The sequence below is a fragment of the Labeo rohita genome, chromosome 5, assembly GCF_022985175.1.
Source record: "Labeo rohita strain BAU-BD-2019 chromosome 5, IGBB_LRoh.1.0, whole genome shotgun sequence".
NCBI classification, from domain to species: domain Eukaryota; kingdom Metazoa; phylum Chordata; class Actinopteri; order Cypriniformes; family Cyprinidae; genus Labeo; species Labeo rohita.
The window spans coordinates 39,261,523-39,283,695 of record NC_066873.1 but is presented as its reverse complement, the minus strand read 5'-3'; the positions used below and the strand labels follow the sequence as shown (position 1 = coordinate 39,283,695).

Below are 22,173 nucleotides of genomic sequence, written 5' to 3'. Positions count from 1 at the left end.
AATAACAATTATATTAATATTAATAACAACAGTAACACAAATCATATAGTTGTTGTTCGTTTTATATATATTTAAATTGTTTTGTTTCTTACACTACTATATATGTAAAAATAATAATAATAATAGCTAATAATTATATTAATAGCTAATAATCATCCTCATAATAATTAATATTTTATTATTTTATATTTATATTTTTTCTTCCACTAATTGTAACAAACTATGGCTATCACTATATAGTAACTATAATTATGATAATTATAATACAAATTTTATTAATAATAACAGCAATACTAATCTACATTGTTTTTGTATCAATATATAGTTGCTAATAATATTGCTAATAATAATATTGTATGTTAATGATGTGATTATGTAATAATTTCATATGTTGTGGTGTAATTGTAATGAGTGGTCCAGTAGCGCCCCCAGCGGTGGAGACGCAGCGCAACTGGTGGGAGGGACGTGAAACATCAGTGAGCGCTCACAGTCTCTCTCACAGTCTCTGACTCTAGCTGATTTTAGACAGTTATTACTGCTGTACTCGTGGCGACATGAGCGGAAGAGTTGGAGATCTGAGCGTGAAACAAGCCGAAGCTTTGGCTCAGGTAAATAATTCTCCTTTTCTTTCTCTCACCAGTCTGTGATGGATTTAACTGCTAAGGGTTTTTGGAATGAAACACTCTCAGGATCAGAGAGGCCACACTCAAACACCGCACATGAAAACAGCCGAATTACATTGGCTTAGAATGCAGAATGAATAGACTTTTATTAGAGCACAAAAGTGTTAGTTAATCGCTATTTTGCGGAGTTGTGTAAATTACGTAACTACTCAAGTTTGCAGCGTTGAGCACGTGAATAGATGCTGCTAACGGATAATTGCATGCTTGTGCAGCTTCTTACTGTGACATTGCATAATTGTTCATGTGTTTTCTTAAGTTTCGAGAAAATGTTAAGGACATTCTACCGCAGTGTCCATCCCAGAGTGACCACTTTCTTCTCCGATGGCTGAGAGGTGAGTTACTTCACACAAATTCATGATGCACAATCAACAATTATTAGGTTAAATATTAATTTTCAGCTACTTGTTGAGTGAAAGTGAAAGAAAAAAAACCTCTGTCCTATACTAATGTAAACAACAACAAAAAAATTTTCTTGCTAGAACAGTTTTATAAATCAATATTATAAAATCGTATAAACTGATACTACCTAAAGATTCGAATTGCATAGAATTATAAAAGCTAGAATTTTATAGAATGATCATACCTATGAAATAGTAGCACAAAATATCATTTGTTAAATAGATTGACCATATATATATATATAAATAGAACCTTACAGAATGATTTGGCATGTATGATCTCATAAATAGAATCTTTTGAAATGATACATTTAAAAGATTAGAATCTTTGCAGAATAGAATCTTGGGTTTTCAAACACAATTCAGACTAGATTCTATGAAGAGACGACATGTCCAGTCTCATGTGCAGACAGTATGAATCAGTGTAATCGGATCAATGCTGCGCGTATCTCTGCGGTCAGGATCGGCGAGGATGAGTTCAGAAAGTCCTGGAACTCACAGTACATGATAGATTAAGCCTTCATGCATTGTTCTGGTTAGAAGTGTACTAAATTTATTTGTTCGCTCACTTATTTTGAATCCTTATGGCTATTTTATGAATAGAAAGCACACACTGAAATGGAACTGGTCTGGGGGTCTAGATTTAACTGAAGCGTTAAGTTTTACAGTTCCTCTAAGTTTATCTTTGGTTTCTTTGTTGTACTGATAAAGGCATAAATGTAAAGTTCTCTAAACTTTTAGCTGACCCTCCAGAGTGGCATTCGAGCACCTCGTTGGCGGCCTTACAGAGGCTGTTCTTTTTGACAAAGGCTGTTTTGTGTTTCTGAATGCAGCCAGTCTTCTGCAGGGATTTCTAGGCACCAGACAGAGACTAGCATGCAGGATTACTGATGTAATTGTTTAATTAGTATGTTCATATAAACAGTGGCACCATCTAGCATGCACGACGGAAGCTCGAGAATGTCATGAATCATGACCGTGCATTATTTTCCTCTAGGGATATGGGTTTTTCATATATGTAGTTTTACATACAGTTTAAGACAAACGTTTACATTCACCTTGCAGAATCTGCAAAATGGTAATTATTTTACCAAAATAAGAGGGGTCATACAAATGCATGTTATTTTTTATTTAGCACTGACCTGAATAAGACATTTCACATAAAAGATGTTTACATATAGTCCACAAGAGAAAATAATAGTTGAATTATCCAGCAATGACTGTATGATTTTGAGATCCATCTCTTCACACTGAGAACAACTGAGGGACTCGTATGCAACTATTACAGAAGGTTCAAACACTCGATGCTTCAGAATGAAAACATGATGCATTAAGAGCCGGAGAGTGAAACCTTTTTGAGTTTGAAGATCAGGGCAAACTGAACTTATTTTGTCTTCTAGGAAACATGTAAGTAGCTTCTGTAGCTAGGCAATACTCAATGGAAAAAAAAAAGATATTTAGGCATATTCATTCTGTTCAAACGTTTTCACCCCTGGCTCTTAATGCATTGTTTTTAATTCTGGACCATCAGTGATCAGTTGCATGTGAGTCCCTCAGTTGTCCTCAGTGTGAAAAGGTGGATCTGAAAATCATACAGTCATTGTTGGAAAGGGTTCAAATACACAAAAATGCTGAAAAACAAAGAATTAGTAGGACCTGAAGGATTTTTGTGATGAACAGTGGACAGTTTAACTGTTCAGGACAAACAAGGGACTCATGAACAACTATCACCAAACAAAAAAACACAACTGTGGATCATTCAGGTTCAAATTCAGCTGTTATTATCTCTATATGCAAATGTCTTTTATGTGAAATATCTTATTCAGGTCAGTACTAAATAAAAAAAATAACATGGATTTTGTATGATCCCTCTTATTTTGGTAAAATAATTAACATTTTGCAGAATCTGCAAGGTGTTTGCAAACTTTTGACTTCAACTGTACCTGTATTATAATCTTTTGTGCTTCGTTAGAGTGTGTTGACACAGCACATTTTGTTAATAAAGGCTGTAGCATCTCGCGAGTGTTGATAAGATAAACACTTGATTGTGAAACACGTCACTGAGGTCTGCAGTGATGTAATATGAGTTCACTGCAGTACAACATTGCGTGCACAGGTACATGCGTTTACAACAAATTTCTATTTAAAGTAGATGTTCTTTTGACTTTCTGTTCATCACAGAATGCTGAAAAAAGAAACGTATCACAGTTTCCACAAAAGTATTAAGCAGCGCAGCTGTTTTCAGCATTGATAATAATAAAAAAATGCTTCTTGAGCAGCAAATCAGCATATTAGAATGATTGCTGAAAGATCATGTGACATGACTGCATGATGCTGAAAATTCAGCTTTGCATCACAGGAATAAATAACATTTTCAAATATATTCCAATAGGCTACAAATAAATGTAGCCTTTGTGACAGCTGTAGAGGTTTAACTGATGCTAAATCAAGTCAAATATCACTTATTTTGGCTTATGCTATTAGGAATTTGAACAAAACCTTAACCTCAAGGTGTGCAACTTGTCCTGCGCTATTCGTGCAACAGACATGAGCAATATCTGTTACTTTTTCCAAGTGATTAGGCTTATTGCCTTAATTGTGGACAATAAAATGGGTGAAAAAATTTTCACGGACTTGTTGAAGCCCTATCTAGTGACCAGAATGCCAAAGAGATAGCAGGAAACTTGGGGATAAGCCAGGAAGCAAACACCTAGCAACCACCCAGAATACCCTGGCAACTGTATTAGCAACGAAAAAAAAAAAAAAAAGCATTAATATTTATTGTATTAATATTTATGATTTATATTAGATATAAATATTATTACATTTACTTCTAAAAATATATACATGTACAAACTTTTATTTTAAATGCAATTATCGATGATTAATCAATTTGACAGTACTATTAATAATAATAGTCTAATAATTATTAGATGCTATATAAATATTATTATATATTAATATAATTGCATATTTATCAAGTTTTATTGTTATTATGATTTTTATATTTTTTGCTACTGTGTTTGTCTTTGCTGCTGATAAATAAACAGCTGAATTACTAACTAACTAACTAGTTAGTTTGATTAATGATGTATTTAAGACACTGTATCCGTTAAAAGTCTTTATAAGAAAGCGACTGATGTATCCGTTCCACAAAACACTGAGTGCTTTTGTCAGTTGTGTCACATAATCTTCTTTATAAGTATTAAATACTTACGTATGACTTCATGTCTGACTAATTCTGGGTCAGTTGTGTCTTTAGGCCAGTCAGGTTCAGACAAGTGTGACTGGATGACAATAAAACTAATCCACTCACTTTACAGGACTGTGGAAATGAAATTGGGTTGGGTTGAATTTGTAAAATTGATTGAAGGTAGGCTTGTCCCTTTAAAGTAAGCCTATCTACATGGGAATATGTTGAAGGTCAGCACACTGCAGCCTGCCTAGTCTGCTCATGGGACTGTATGAATGCAAACTTATTTTCTTTTCAACTGAACAGTTAATCTGTTACCAGATAGTAAGTTTCAGTGGCACATGCCTTCCTGTTTTGTGCAGTTATCCTGACAGAGTCTGGTGGAGCAAAGATGTTGAGTAAAGTCAAGTGTATGACAGGTCTGCTCTTTATACTGTGAGTGTGCCAGTTTATCAGTGGATCATTTTGTCTTGTGGTTAAAGATAAGGTCTGGAAACTGAAGGTTTGAAGTTCAAACCTTTCAAGACACTTAAACTTCCTGTAATACATTTACATTTAGTTTTCCCCCTGTCCGTTTTTATACTAATCTTTTTTGCTACTTGTCTGTCTTGTTTTACAGCAAGAAATTTCAATCTACAGAAATCCGAGGCCATGCTACGCAAGGTATCTCACATGCATACTATTTCATTGAGTTTTTTACTATTTACACTACTGTTTGGGATCAGTAAGTGTTTATTTGAAAAAAGTTTAAAAGAACAGCGTTTATTTGAAATAGTAATCTTTTGTGACATTGTAAATGCCTTTACTGTCACTTCTGATCAATTTAATGCATCCTTGCTGAATAAATATATATTAAAAATATGTATTTATTTCAAGAACCTTGTTTGTCCCTTGTTTGTCCCTTGTTTGTCCTGAACAGTTAAACTACACGCTGTTCTTCAGAAAAATCCTTCAGGTCCCACAAATTCTTTGGTTTTTCAGCATTTTTGTGTATTTGAACCCTTTCCGACAAAGACTGTGTGATTTTGCAATCCATCTTTTCACACTGAGGACAACCGAGGGACTCACATGCAACTATTACAAAAGGTTCAAACACTCACTGATGTTTTAGAAGGAAACCCAATGCATTAAGAGCCGGGGAGTGAAAACTTTTTGAATCTGAAAATCAGGGTAAATGTAACTTATTTTATCTTCTGGGAAACATATAAGTATCTTCTGGGCAGTACTAAATAAAAAAATGTGATATTTAGGCAAAATAAGAAAAACGTACACATCTTCAATCTGTTCAAAAGTTTACACCCCCTGACTCTTAATGCATTGTGTTTCCTTCTGGAGCATCAGTGAGTGTTTGAATCTTCTGTAATAGTTGCATATGAGTCCCTCAGTGTGTCCTCAGTGTGAAAAGATGGATCTCAAAATCATACAGTCTTTGCTGGAAAGAGTTCGAATACACAAAAAAGCTGAAAAAACACAAATTTGTGGGACCTGAATAAACAGTGCATAAACAAACTCTTGGTATCACTAGTTCTGTAATTTAAACTTCAATTTAAACAATCCTGAATTATGTGGTGTGTAATTTGTTAACCTTTGCACAGACTGTGTGAAATTGTACTGAAAGAAGAGCATTTCTGTAAATCTTTAGATTTATGCTGCGTGATGGATTTGGGTGTGACTGATCTTCACAATGCCAGGCCTTATGTCAGCATTTGGTGTACATTACCCAAAGGCTTTAAACAACATGCTGAATAACACTATGTAATATGATCTTACTAATATTACGCCCGGTTACACCTGGTGGAACTCTTGTGATTGAATTTCAAAACGTGGATCACTTGTTTGTAACTACTTTATCACTCAGAGCATCAGTGTATTGCTGTGTGTTGATGAAGCTCAAAATACAGACACACAGAATTTTTTTTGTTTTTAAAAGAAGTCTAATTTTCAGCAAGGTTGCATTTATTTGATTAAAAATACAATGAAATAGCAATATTTTGAAATAGTCTTACAGTTTAAAATTATTGTGATGCAAAGCTGCATTTTGAGCATCATTACTTTAGTCTTCAGTGTCACATGATCCTTCAGAAATCATTCTAATAGACTGATTTGCTGCTCAAAAAACATTTATTATATTGAAAGTAATGACTGTAAAAATGTTACAAAATATTTATATTTCATATTTTATATTCTTGAAACTGTCTTGTAAAAACATGTATAATGGTTTCAGCAAAAATCTGTTTTCAACACTGATAATATTTCTCGAGCAGCAAATCAGCATATTAGAATGATTTCTGAATGATCATTTGACACTGAAGACTGGAGTAATGATGCTCAAAATGAAATAGAAAACACTGTTTTTACTATATTTAGATCAAATAAATCAGCCTTGGTGTGCATGAGAGACTTTTCAGTGCTTTTCAGGTTTTAATTCAGGAGCCGATGAGTCACATCACTGCCTAATCATAGCTTAGGGGCGATTACACCGCGATCATTCTATGCTATTGGGTGTTTAAAGTGCTATTTGCTTTCCCATTGTGTGAGTGATGCTTGTGCAGTTCATGGGTCTTTTATTACAGACCTTTTGCTCACCATCTTGTTGTATCTCTGAACTCTGTTACCGGTATCCATTGAACCTCAGTTCAAAGCACAGCATTATCTTATATGCAGAGTCATGGAGGCAAATTATATGTAGAACTGATAACGCTGTCAAATGTTGCTGTGGTGATGGTTCTCAATCCTGATCAAGTAAATACAGTTTTAGGGAAAAAACACAGGCATGTTTTTAAATGATGTGTTGTTTCTCATGCACAGCACATGGAATTTCGGAAAAACATGAAAGTTGACACCATCACTACGGAATGGCAGGTGCCAGAGGTATGACTCGTTTTATGATTAAAGAATGGATTTTCTATTTAACATTATATATATAGATAGATGGATATTTAATATTTACAAAACTTTTCAGAGATGACTTTAGGAGTTTAATTTTAGGATTTGCTCTTGATATTATTTTTGTGCTTAGGTAATAGAGAAGTATCTGTCTGGTGGCATGTGCGGCCATGACCGTGAAGGAAGCCCGGTCTGGTATGATGTCATCGGACCTTTGGACCCTAGGGGTCTGATGCATTCGGCGTCCAAGCAGGACTTTGTCAAGTCTAAAGTCAGAGACTGTGAGATTCTGCAGAAAGAGTGCGACTTACAGAGCGAACGGGTAGGTGTGTGAAAAATGGTGAGGAATAATTTTTGGAGCTCACGTAGAGTTTCTTGGGGGAACACAATACTTGTGCAAAATATTCTGCAAGTGAGTGTAAAAACATAGAAATATAATTTTTCCTCCCATCTGATTTTTTTTAACCATCGCCATGTCTCTTTAGGGGCTATGTGCAATCACAAACTATGACAAAATAATTGCTGAAAATTTTTTGGCCATGTTGTGCAGCCTTATGTAGAAAGAATTTTAAAATGAAAACAACAAAAATAAAACGTTAATTATTATCATTTTTTAAAGGTATAGCTCACTTGAATATTAAAATTCTGTCTTTAATTTTTCACCCTCATGTCATTCTAAACCCGTAGGACCTTCGTTCATCTTTGGAACACAAATTAAAATATTTTTTATTACATCCGAGAGCTTTCTGACCCTGCATAGACAACAATGCAACTGACACATTCAAGACCCAGAAAAGTAGTAAGGACATCATTAAAATAGTAGGACCCTATGAAATCCATTTTTCATTTTTTCCCAAATTCTGTTTTAATGTTTCAAAAAGCTTGTCTAATAATTGAAATCATGAAACTTACACAATTTAACAGCAATTTATTCAAAGTTTAACCAAAATGAATTTTTTAAGGCTCTATGGAATATGTTTTTCCCACCTCAAATTTAGTTTTATTTTTTTACCAAATTCTGTGTTTTCCATTAATTTTCTGGATTCCATTTTAATTGTTTCATTAAATGTTATTAATCAAAAGCATCGCAAAATAATTTATTTTATTTTATTTTTTTCTTATTTTCAGAAATGCTGTGTTGTGTGTTTATATTTTTCCTGGTAAATAAAAATACTAGTTGTACTAGTAGTACTATTGTTGCACTAACTACATTACATTAACTAACCAAACTTTTATTTTGACGGGTTATTGTAAAGACCTATGTGTTTCTCTGTTTTTATGATATGACAATAGGTTTTTTTCCCCAAAAAAGAAATGGTAAAATGCGTATATATCTATATATATATATATATATATATATATACATTTTACCAGTCCTTTTCTGATATATATACCCATATATCCATATATATTCCATATTTAAGACTGGATTCCACGATTCTGTTGTCTGCATCGTGGAAATCATAGGGCCCTAAAATAGTCAGAAAGAGGAAAAGAGAGCTCTTGGATTTAATCAAAAATATCTTAATTTCTGTTCTGAAGATGAAAGAAGGTCTTACAGAATGATACAAGTAATTACTACCTGAATTTAAATTTTTGGGTGAACTATCTCTTTAACTTTACTTGCATGCTATGTGACCATTAACCAACATCAGATGACCGTAAATATGAAAATATGTTGTTAAATTATTGAAACATTAACCTAAATCCTGAGGGTGTAGTTAAGAAAAAAACGGGAAAAAAATGGGAACCCCTAGGGAACACGTCATCAGACAAGTCATTTTGAACAAAACCAGCTGAAGCAAAAGTCATGTAGTTTATTCCAGATTCACTGAACTGGGTTTATAAGAAATCAAATCATAATTTCAATGTATATTTAATAGTTTATGTCTATCTGTTTTCTTTCTCCTCTCCCAGCTGGGTAGGAACATTGAGTCCATTACTATGGTCTATGACTGTGAAGGTCTAGGAATGAAGCATTTATACAAACCTGCTATAGAGACTTATGGAGAGGTCTGTGCTTTTTTTATTTATTGATTGATTATTATTATATTGTTTGGTTCTTTCACTTGCATTAGGCTTATGTGTTCAATTTCCTTTCATAGATTCTCACTATGTTTGAAGATAACTATCCAGAGGGACTCAAGAGGTTATTTGTCATTAAAGGTCAGTAGTATTTTCCCAACTTTGCACAAATTAGTAGGCAATACATATTGTGCATGTCACTGTGATATACAGCTTTTGAAATCTGAATCTCAAACTGTTTCTGTTGCAGCACCCAAGCTGTTTCCTGTGGCTTACAATCTGGTGAAACATTTTTTGAGTGAGGACACTCGCCGTAAGGTCGTCGTACTGGGATGTAAGAGAACACGCATATCACACATAACACTTTTTCAGAGAAATTCCCATATTGGTCTGGAGTTTTCAGCTCATTCTGAATCTAAATGCATTTTGGTGAAAAGTTTTCCAAATATCTTTGGCTGACGGATTAGCTAGGGTGTTTCCTAAAGGAATATTCTGTTTGACATCCTGTCAGTTACCACAGCCTATAATTTCAAGTTATCCTTTGGTGCATATAAACAGACAAGGCTTGTTTAAAGTAAATTACTAGCTGCAGCTACTGCTGTTAAAAAAAAAACACTTGTTGATTTTCCATTTAAATTGTTTGCTGTACGTGTTTCCTATGTTTGAGAGTCAAAATGCTCAACAGACGTACCCACAGTTGCCATCCAGATGTTTGACATAAGTCAAATGCATTTTATCATTAAGTGAAGTGTGACTAAGCTTCTGTCTGTTTCTTCAGCAAACTGGCAAGAGGTTTTACAGAAGTACATCGACCCTGAAGAACTCCCAGCGTACTATGGAGGCAAACTGACCGACCCTGATGGTGACCCCAGATGTAGAACCAGGGTGAGTAAGAAACAAAGAGCATGTATCATGCTAATGTTGGCTTAGTGACGTTGACTTGCTAACGAGGTAATGCTTTAGCTGTAACTAAACCTAAATTTCTTCTTTCAGTTGATGAGAATGGCACTTAAGATATTTAGGAAGTTGGGAAAATCGCACGAGAATTAGTCAGCAGTTTCCGTTTCATGAATCTTGAGGTCTAACCCATGTGCGAAACCCACTTTTCTGATTGGCATAGAGGGTCGTTAATCTGATCATTTAGTCTAAAATCAGCAGTGAAGCATCGTACGATTCATTTTAGAAATGTAAAGAATTTCTGAGTTTGTTGATTGAGTTTGGGCTTCATTTTAAAACATCTCAAATTAGCTGAAATTAGTAAAATACTAAGAGGTTTCAGAGAATGTATTGTACGTTTGGGAACGCAACGGTCACCATTATGCCTTATTTTCGCAGCAGATGATTACAGCATTTCACTAGATTTGTCATGAGACGCGTTTTTCGTAAGCCTGTTTTCACTAAAGCTGGAGTTTTCCATCTGCCATTTCTGTAAAAAAAGTGCAAAAATGAATTTAAAGTGCAGTATGAATTGCTGACAGCTAGTGGTTTAAATGCAGTCCAAATTCAGAACATCTCTTTCAAGTGTAGAAATTAGGAAATAAGTATTGTAATTTCCTCACTGTAGTGTAAAGCAAAAATAATATACCTATGAAATATTAATTTTCATTTATTTTGCAGTGCAGTTGTTTTACAATATATGGCTGTTACTGTCATTGTTGTTATTATTATTATTATTATATATTAATTTGTTTGGCTTCCTTAAACACCAGTATGAATGTAATTTAGACTGAGACGGACCACAATTAAAATGAGGGTTGAGTCCCCTTTAAATTTCAGGTACAAGTCAATGTACTGACTTCTTTCTGACTTACGTTTTCTTAGTTAAGAACATGGGTTTGAGATCATATTTTGAATGTTCAAAGTGACTTAGATAGAAAAATTTAACTTTAAAATGTACAGAATTTATCTCATTCATTTTTTTTATTTTTATTTTTTTATATCGCAATAAATATTGTATCATGGACTTCATATCACAATATTATCATATTGTGAGATATTGATATTGTTACATCCCTAATATTATTTAATTCTCAGTACAGATTTGCATTTCGGGTACATTTGTTTTGTTTACAAGCCCATTTCTGCCACAGAATTAAAAAAAAAAAAAAATACATTTTTATCTCACAGATCAGATTTTCTTTTCTCTTGCAAATCTAACTACTTTTCTCAGAATTTTAAGTTTGCATCTTGTTTTTTGCTTTGTGTCATGAAAGAAAAAGATAATTACAACTTTTTATCTCACAACTTCTGCAATTCTGCATTTATATCTTGCAATTCTAAGTTTATATCTCACAATTCTGGATTTTTTGTTATGATACAAATTCAGAATTGCAAGAAAAAAAGTGTAAATTGTGAGATAAAAAAAAATTATAACCACCTTTTTATCCCATGGTGAAAACATGGTTCCATAGTTTTAAGTATGTTTAGATATTTATAGAAATATCCAAAATTAACACTTACCAACCATCAAAATTTCCAGGATTTTTTTTTTTTTTTTTTTGCGAAATAATTGATGGTTTAATTTACGAAGTAAAAAAGACAGCTTGAGACATGAGCAAATAAAATTGTACAGATGTAGTTGGAGTATTAAAGAAAAATACATTGACTCTTGCATGTACAAAACAGTTTTTCCTCAGTGGAAAATTTTACCATAAGCAGTTTAGCAGTTTTTTTCTTATCGCAACTCTGGATCTTCATGTGGAGAAACAGTCATGCTGTTAAACCGCCATAATGTAAATATGAGGAACAGAGATCACATTTTTAGACAATTGGCATAACAGAAAGCTTCACTGGCTTGTATATGATGCTACGAGACACATCAGGATATGCTACAAATATAATATGGAAATAGCGTAATAATTCCAATTACCAAAAATACATTTCTGAAGTAATGCAAAGGGCAGTTTTATAGTCAAAAGTTTATTTTGGACTGTTTGGATGCTGTTTGTTTCCTGCTTATCTAGTGTCATAGAGCACGCTGGTTTGTAGTGCAAACAGTTTTACCCTTTACTGCACACTGTTATTCTTCTCGTTATTGTGTTTTTGTATTATTTAATAGTAAAACGTCCAACAATGCTGTGTTCAGCCCACATAAGTCCCATACGACCTTCAGACTAAATGAAAAGCCGACATTAGCGTTTGTTTTGACATGCTTTCCTTTCAGTTTATGATACATTGACAGATGTAAATGAAGTTTGGCAGTCCTCTCCCTGCTCTGTGTTGCTCAGTTTATTGTTTTGAATCTGCATATTCACCTATTTAGTTCAAATCTATACGAGCTTCCTGCTTATTCTAGTGTCAGCATACCAGTCAAACCAGGAAATGTTGTATAGACACCAATTATCGGTTTGTAAACATTCGGGATGCGCGTACATCATGGTTGCAGAAAATCCCAGAGAGATTTACATGGATATGGTACAAAATAGTTTTAAAAAATTATAGATTCTATTTAATAGATGTCATTTTCAAGAGTTCGTTACCCAGCGATAAGCACTGTTATTCACAAAAATTAATGTTAGATAATGGGATAGTCTTACAGATCTGAAACAGTGATGACATTTTTTTGTGGACGGAGCCTATCTGGTAACAGAAAATGACAGTTTTCAAGTGGCAATCTATGGAGCCATGGAATAAAATAATAAAAAATTAAGTAAATTAAAATTAAAATCAAGTAAATTTGATTTTATATTTTGAAATTCTGACTTTATTCTTGCAATTCCGATTCTAAAAAGGAAAAACAACTCGTCATTCTCTCTTTTCACCTTGGCTCAGAATAGGACTTTATATCCCATACTTCTGGCTTTTTTTCCCCCTCAGAATTGACAAACACACTATTTTGAGTTAAATCGAGTTATAAAGTGTGAATTAGAAGATATAAACTTGCATTTGTGAGGAAAAAAAAGTCAGAATTGTAAGATAAAATAAATAAATGTGATGTAAAAATGTTAAAGGAGAAGTCCACTTCCAGAACAAAAATTTACAGATAATGTGCTCACCCCCTTGTCATCCAAGATGTTCATGTCTTTTTTTCTTCAGCTGTAAAGAAATGTTTTTTTGAGGAAAACATATCAGGATTTTTCTCCATATAATGGACTGATATGGTGCCCTGATTTTAAACTTCCAAAGGCAGTTTAAATGCGGCTTCAAACGATCCCAAATGTGGTTGTAAACGATCCCAGCCGAGGAAGAAGGGTCTTGTCTAGTGAAACGATCGGTTGTTTTCATTTTAAAAAAATACAATTTAAATACTTCTTAATCTCAAATGCTCGTCTTGTCTTTCTCTTCATGAACTCTGTGTATTCTGGCTCAAGACAGTTATGGTATGTTGAAAAACTCCAAACGTATTTTCTCCCTCAACTTCAAAAATCATTTCAAAATCATCCTACATCGCTGCAGAAGTTCCAACCCAGTCTTTGCAAAGTGAACATGCAAAGAAGATCAAACACCCTTAACAAAAAAGGTAAAACAGTGATATAAGGCGATTTTGAAGTTGAGGGAGAACATGAGATGGGAGTTTTTCAACATACTCTAACTGTCATGAACCGGAAAAAACAGTTCAGGCACAGTAAGACAAGACGAGCGTTTGACATTAAAATGTATATAAATTGTATTATTTTATTGAAAATAAAAAAACTACTTCCTTGGCTGGGATCGTTTACAACCACATTTGGGATCGTTTGAAGCCGCATTTAAACTGCAATTTGGAAGTTCAAAATCGGGACACCATATCAGTCCATTATATGGAAAAAAAATCCTGAAATGTTTTCCTCAACAAAACATAAGTTCTTTATGGCTGAGGAAAGACAGACACGAACATCTTGTCATCTTGGATGACAAGGGGTGAGTACATTATCTGTCATTATCTATTTTTGTTCTGGAAGTGGACTTCTCCTTTAATAGTAATAGGTTTAAATAACATGTCATGCTGTAACTGTAGGGCTAACACAATAGGTCCCCTATTAACAGCATATGTGAATATTATGTAGACCTATTTAAATCAAATTTATGCTTTAAAAGTGATCATAGCAGTTTTCATTCATAGTATGCACGTTTAAACATCTGCGTTTAGCTTCAAATGGCGTCTTTGATGACAGTACCCTATAAAATTATTTGCATTCTGATTTTGACATCAAAAGGCACAACATTTTTTTCTTTTTCTCTGATTCCATGAATTTTACCCATTTACCTTTTTCTGCAACCACTATGCGTGTAACTGTGACGTCTACTCCAAATTGGTCTATAGCAACATAGTCAGTCTGCCGCCTCTGACAACCTCCTTATAGTTGTATTTTTAGTGTCCATTAGTGTCTCAAAGCAACAGAAGGGTGGAATAGCTGTCAAATGGTTATTTATCTATATCAGTTTATGATTACAAAACATTATGAATTTCTTTATGATGCACTTGTGGTGTAATCTGGACGAGAGCCTGTTCTATTGCTCCACTGGCTATTGCATAGGCTGATTACTCAGTTGATCAGCTGGCATGGTTGCAGCTTTGGAACACATGACATGACTAATCTCCCCCTCCAATCTGTTGTGGATATGATTCTGTTTGTGATAAATCCTGAATGTGAAGAGCAAAGGGCTGTTATGGCACTGGCACTTCAAAAGCATCTTATCAAACTTTCATTAATTCTTTTGTTTTTATTTATAGGCACCTTTCATGACACTCAAGGTCACCTTATGAATCCTCCTAAAACATCAATGTAACAACAGCAAACTACAAAATATGAAGAATATGAAATAGTTCACCCAAAAAAGTAAATTTGCTGAAAATGTTTTCACCCTTAGGCCATCTGAGATGTAAATGAGTTTGTTTCTTCATCAGAACAGATTTGGAGAAATGTAACATTACATCACTTGCTCACTAGTCCACAAGTAGGTAGTGATGGGTCGTTCTTGAACGATTCGTTCATTTTGAACGAATCTTTAATGTGACTCGGGAAGAACGAGTCGTCTCGGGGAGTGATTCGTTCAGTCGCGCATGCGCAACATCCTATTAGGTTCTGTACTGGAATTAGTTCACCTGTTTCGAGTCTTAGGGTTTGATGAACGAATGACCCGAAGACTCTAGAGATGAACTAATCAATTCTCTTTCCGGCTCATACCGCATAGGTTAAGCTTAGGGGGCTGTCACGTAATGAACGAACGACTCAAACCCGAAAACTTGTCAGATAAGAGGTGAGGTGAGCTAATCATAGACTAAAGACCCAGGTAAACAATGAATTAATCTTTAATGTTTCTTATAGCGTTATAGTATTGTCTTGTTTGTAGTGTGATCAACGTTTGTGTAAGCAGTAACGTTAGATGTGTTAGGGAAGTAACACGTAACATTTTAATTATGTTTTGCTAAAATGAACGAAAAGACTCGAAAGAAGATTTGTTCGTTTTGCTGAACGAGACTCAAAGGTCAAAGTCGGTAAAATGATCCGAACTTCCCATCGCTACAAGTAGGATTTGAAACCCAAATCACATTCAGAGATCTGAACTGAGGCGTTTTGTGTCTGTATGTAGATACACAGGTAAAGCTGCTGCCCCCTTCAGGACTCGAAGTGCTAAAAAAGACCTCAGAAGACTTTGTGAACACTCAAAGTGGACTGATGTTTAGTTATTTAGTTAGAAATATTTATTAACTGTATTTCTTGGAGTCTTTGTTGGACTGTGATATCGCACAAGTCAAATAAACGTTTGTTTCCTGTGTTCAAGGCTAGAGAGCTGAAGATAGTAGTTGTTTATTTTGTCTTGAAGAGAGTTAGAGTGCTTGTTTTCCCACTGGTGTGACATACGGACGGCAGTTTTCTTGCCTATTAAACCTGTAATTAACCTTAAAGAAAAACAGAGCACTTCCTTCGTGGGAAAATTACTGAAGGGGGATGGATGCAAGTACACAAGAAGGATCTGTTCGTACTAATGAGCACAGATGGAGTCAATACATGTTTGAATGACATGTCGAGACTTACGCAAATCACAGAACAACAGGCTTCTGCTGGAATGTCTTTACACAAGAATGTTTTATGGAGTGAGAAATAAGATTGTGGTTCAGTCCCAATTCACATGCTTCTACTACACATTACAGAGATGATATGTAAATGGTGCCATCTACATATATTCCTGTACTCTCTAAATTAAGTTACCTTAACCTAAAATCAATTTTATAAAAAAAGACTTTGAGTAGTCTATGTTGCAATTATGTGACACACTTCTGGATGAAATGGAATGTTCAACAGGCACAAAAATTAAGATGAGACTAGATTTTATCCATCTGTAATTATATAACACTACTGTTCAATATTTTTGACTGCGTTTATTTAGTCTACAAAAGGACAGTAAAAACAATTACATAAAATATTAAAATTAAAATAACTATTTCATTAATATATTTTAAAATGTAATTATTCCTATGATGTCAAAGCTGAATTTTCAGCAGCCCATTGCTCCTGTCTTCAGTGCCACATGATCCTTCAGAAATTTGGTGTTCAAATTTCTTCTTATTATAACTGTTGAAAACAGTTGTGGTGCTTAACATTTTTGTGGAAACTGTGATATATTTTAGGATTCTTTGATGAATAGGAGCTTTATTTTTTAGCCATTATTTAAAATATAAACTATTCTACATTTTTAGAAATTGTAAATTTCTTTACTGTAAATCAATTGATCAATTGAATGCATCATTGTTGAATAAAAGTATTAATTTCTTTAAAAAAATGACTAACCCCAAACTTTTGAACAGTAGTGTATAATAGTATTTTAATAGGGTTTTATTTTTTTCCAAAATTCAATTTTTTTTTAATTTATGTGGACTCTGTTTTTTTCATTTAAATGTTTCTAGATAATGGTTAAATTAAATGTAATTACATATAAAAAAAAATCTTTTAATTTAATCAAATAATTACATTTTTCTCAAATTTAGTTTTATTTTTAGATAATTCTGTCCCTATGAAATCTGTTTTATTACATTTTATCAAATTCTTTTTTTATTCTGTTTTCTAGATTTAATTTTTCTCTGTTTTAATGGTTAAATTAAATGTAATTACATTAAAACATATTTTAATTAAATTACATTTTTCTCAAATTAGTTTTATTTTTAGCTAATTCTGTTTTCCATTAATTTTCTGGTTTCCATTTTAGTGGTTTAATCAAGTTTTAATAATCAAAAGCATCTTTAAATAATTAATTTTATAATTTTCTGAGTTACTGAGTTTTTTTTTTTTTTTTAAGTTCTGGTAAATAATTTTTCTGGTGAATATTCCTTAAAAATAATGTTTTAATAATAATTTTAGTTGTAGTAGTATATTAAGTAATATTTTAGATATTTTTTGGCTTAATATTTACACAAATTAGTCCATACAGTGTTTTGATTTAAATGTACTGACCTACTTTTGATGTATTTATCTAAAATTTGCCAAATTCCATGGCATTCCGTGTCATACAGCATATTCAAATTTATAACTGGATTCTGCAAACCATCTGTGTTTTCTGCATTGCTAAAATCATAGGGCCCTAAATTATATGGTACTATATTACCATCCATGCACCTTTTGTGTAGTATTTTCAACATATTTTTTGGGATGCACTAACAGTATGTGAATTGGGATTTAATACACGTTGAGTCATTTAATATGTACTATTGTCTGTGATTTTGAGTGTCTAAATTTGTGTATGCGTATGAAAATATATATATATATATATATATAAGTGCATCAATTTGAGTGACACACTTTTTCACAACCATCATCTTTATATTTGAGTCTGTGACTCCAGACAACGTGACCTTAACTCTTTATAAAGTGTCTGATGTTTATGTTGTCAAGTTGTTTCTTTTGCTATTGTATTCAGTGACAATGTAGAATTTTATTTCTGTATTTTACTGGATTTTGAAAATATATAAACATGAGCACATCTGCAGGCTGTAAACTTCCAACATTTTTATCTTTAAGCTCCTTAAGCTTTAGAATAGAATAGAACAGTGCATGTAAAGGTTGTTTGTGTTTCTTATTAAAAGCCACTTTGATTTGGGCTTCTATCCTGTCTGTTTTTTTCCTTCTGTTTCCTTGTTTACTAACGTTAAAATGTCAGGCTTTTATCTTTTGCTCTCATGATGCTTCTGTAAGTTTCCTCCTCCTTTGTTTTCTTTTTTCATTTTCAATTCTGATTATTACCAACTCATTTCAGCCAAGCACGCATTAAACAAAGGTTTCTGTGTTTTTCCTCAGATCACCTTCGGATCGGAGGTTCCCAAGACCTACTATGTTCGAGACTCCATTAAGGTGGACTATGATCAGTCTGTGACTATCGGCCGTGGCTCATCTCATCAGATGGAATATGAGCTGCTTGCACCAAACTGTGCGCTGAGGTAAGCAATCTGAGGAACACAAAAATGCTTCATAATACTATTTATTAGATTAAAATACCAAACCCTTTGAGAAAAACTATAACCAGCAATGCTCTCTGCATGGGATGTGCATTTGGGTTTACTGACATTGGGTTTGTTGACATGACTTTGATTGACAAGGCCTGGGTTTGGATGTGAAAGTGTGGTTTCATTTGATTGCATTGACAACATTAAAAACACTTTCAGCAACTTGCAGGATTCAACATGCACATTCATAAGATAATTTCAATAAATTGGACCTACTGTGAACAAAATAATGCACTACTTTTGCATCTTTCATAATTTCTGAAATAAGTCCTATTCCTTACCAAGGCTGCATTTATTTAATCAAAAACAGTAAAAATAACAATATTGTTAAGTGTTTTCAGCATCATTACTCCAGTCTTCAGTGTCATGTGATTTTTCAGAAATTATTCTAATATGCTGATTTCATGCTCAAGAATCATATTATGAATGTAGAAAACAGTTCTGCTGCTTTATATTTTTGTGGAAACCTTAATAGTTCTTTTTTTTTTTTAAGTTTAAAATTAATGTTTCCTTGCCGGAAAAAGTTTTTGTTTTTTTATCTTTCTGACCCAAAATGTTTAAATAATAGTGTATATTAAATAAACAATTACAGTTCAAACTGTGCATAGTATTTTGGGGGAAAAATACCAATTTGCACACAATTAACTAAATTAATTATTTGTACATAACATTTATAATAAATGAATAAAATATAAATAATAATAATTTTAATAATAATGAAATCATAAGTCATATATGTATAATTATGTACAGATTAGTTATGTCTGACTACAGGACATGAAGATATTATATATTTCTCTAAAGCTCCTTTACAGCAATTGTGAAAAGCACTTTATAAAAACATTTGCCTTGACTTGTTTTTTCTCTGTATGCACTGCTGTTTAGAAGTTTGGGATCAGTAAGTTTTGTAATGTTTTCTTAAAGAAGTCTCTTATGCTCATCAAAGCTGCATTTATTTGATCAAAAGTACAGAAAAAGGAGTAATTTTGCAAAATGTTATTACAATTTAAAATAATGGTTTCTATTTTACTATACTTTAAAATAGAATTTATTCCTGTGATGCAAAGCTGATTTTTCAGCATCATTACATCATTACTTCAGTGTCACATGATCCCTCAGAAATCATTCTAATATGCTGACTTATTATTAGAAATGTAAATATTGGCAACAGTTGTGTTGCTAAATATTTGTTTGCAACCTTTGATACTAACTGTATTCGTATTTCCTATCACATTTTATCAATTTAACACATCCTTGCTGAATAAAACTATTAATTTCTTAAAAATAAAAATGAAGAATAAAAATGTACTGAGCGGTTACAGGTTTGTTACAGGTTTGTTTCCAACATAAAAATAAATCAGCAAATTAGAATGATTTATAAAGGATCATGTGGCACTAAATACTGGAGTAATGTGATTTGCATCACAAAAATAAATTCCATTTTAAAATATATATTCCAGTAGAAAACAGTTCTTTTAAATGATAATAATATTTCACAATATTACATTTTTTTCTGTATTTTTGATCAAATAAATGCAGCATTTGTATGAGACTGTTTAAGTAAATATACTACGTTTATACCTTATACCTTATAAATATGAACCTTTGAACCTATTATAAATGAATATTTTTGACATTTATTCATCATATTCTGTATAAGAGTATAGACATTTGGTACCTCTGCACTAGCACAGGAACTTAGTCAATGTGTGATGCTCTACTCAATTTGACGGTCTTTTCTTTAGATGGCAGTTCACTTGTGATGGTGCAGACATAGGTTTCGGTGTCTATATGAAGAAGAAGATGGGAGAGAGGATCAAAGCTAGTGAAATGAAGGAAGTTGTGCCAAATCAGCGTTACAACGCTCACCTGGTACCCGAGGACGGATCCCTCACCTGCCCAGATCCAGGAGTGTGTAAGTACAGACTTGCAAGCTTTTTATTTTATATACCCAATTAAGATGAACATTAAACTGGCATTTGGATTTACTGTATTTATTTACTGTTTTATTCAGATGTCCTGCGATTTGACAACACATACAGCATGTTCCAGTCCAAAACGGTCAGCTTCACAGTGGAGGTCCTCCTACCTAGTCAAATCAACCAATCAGAGCGTTAGAAATTATGACAACAAGAAAGCATTTGAGATTTGAGATTATGAAACAGTTTAGAAACTTCCTCTGAAGCATAACAAACTTATGACATTTTAGAAAAATGCTAGGAAATTATAATAATGCTGCTCTTGAAAAGGAGTGTATCTAATTAAACTGACCAATCAATGCATTACAATGGTGGGACGAAATTTACACCTCAGTGTTCGACGTGCAATGACTGACTGTATCGTCCACCGACATATCTGGATAATGACTTTAATGCCAGTATGATTCAAGTTTCTCTGAGATGAAGCTGATATCAAGTTGATTTGACATCATGTATTAATGACGTTGTATCACTGAGCTTATCATTGAGCTGTGGTTTATCAAGTGTAACAACTGTGCTGCAGATTACTAGACTGAAACTGTCTTGGTGTTATTTGAGTTTGCCCTTTAGTTCGTTTTGATAATGAATTCATTTAGATAATGAACTCAGATGAGTCTGCACACTTTTCCCTCAGATTGTGGTAAAGGGTTAAATTGTTGATGCACACAAATCTGTGAAACTTTTTAAAATATTCTGTTTACAAAGAGCATTTGACTTCATACGGAGTATGATGTTGACGTCATGGCTGGTTTGCAGTTTTTAATCCCACTAATTGATGTTGTAAACCTTTGCTTAGCATGAGATTTTATACCTCAGGTCCTTGTGTTTACAGTAACACTGCCCGTATTTGATTCCAGCAGCACGTGTGTGTTTGGTCAGTGTCTTTCTTTGATGACCACATTGTATTTTGTCTGATTTGTTTCTGTTGGTTTTGTAATATTAATGTAATTTATAAGTGATATTGTATTGATTTTGATTAATTAACCCATTAAATATATACATTGCAATCACAAAAACAAGTTAATGTCTTTATTTATTAGGGCTGTCAAAAGATTAATAGCGATTAACTGCATCCAAAATAAAAGTTTGTTTACATACTATATGTGTGTTTACTGTGTATATTTATTATGTATATATAAATACACACACATACATGTATATATTTAAAAAAACATTTATATGTATATTTATACTTCTATGTATTTTATATATAAATCTAAAATATTTTACCTTAATATATACATGTATGTGTGTGTGTATTTATATATACATAATATTTATACACTGTAAACACATATAGTATGTAAACAACTTTTATTTTGGATGCTTAAATTTACTTCAAGCCTGGATATGGTAAGTATTTTGAGAATGTGTGATATAGTTGTATTAATAAAAGGTTGTCGCCTGTCTGATGGCTCCATCTGTTGGTGAAGCATGTAAATCATTTAAAATGAAGTCAGTAGTTACATCTTTGTCCATTAGAAGGCGCCATTAACAAGGGAATCTATCTAAGGAAATCTAATAATTCACAATAGTAGTGTTTGTACTGTCATTTTAGATCACAATTCACCCCTGGTGAGCCTATGAGATT

At 33.1% G+C, this 22,173-nt stretch overlaps 1 protein-coding gene across 1 annotated transcript; it reads left to right on the top strand.

Annotated features, from left to right (window-relative positions):
* The first annotated feature begins 461 nt into the window (after positions 1–461).
* sec14l8 (SEC14-like lipid binding 8) lies at positions 462–21,602 on the top strand. Its single transcript, XM_051110668.1, has 12 exons — positions 462–608; positions 940–1,015; positions 4,894–4,937; positions 7,083–7,145; positions 7,294–7,482; positions 9,078–9,173; positions 9,266–9,326; positions 9,436–9,519; positions 9,964–10,070; positions 18,398–18,537; positions 20,349–20,518; positions 20,618–21,602. Exons 1-12 carry the CDS (start codon positions 555–557, stop codon positions 20,719–20,721), a joined length of 1,188 nt encoding a protein of 395 aa, XP_050966625.1. The 5' UTR covers positions 462–554; the 3' UTR covers positions 20,722–21,602.
* The last annotated feature ends 571 nt before the right edge of the window (positions 21,603–22,173 follow it).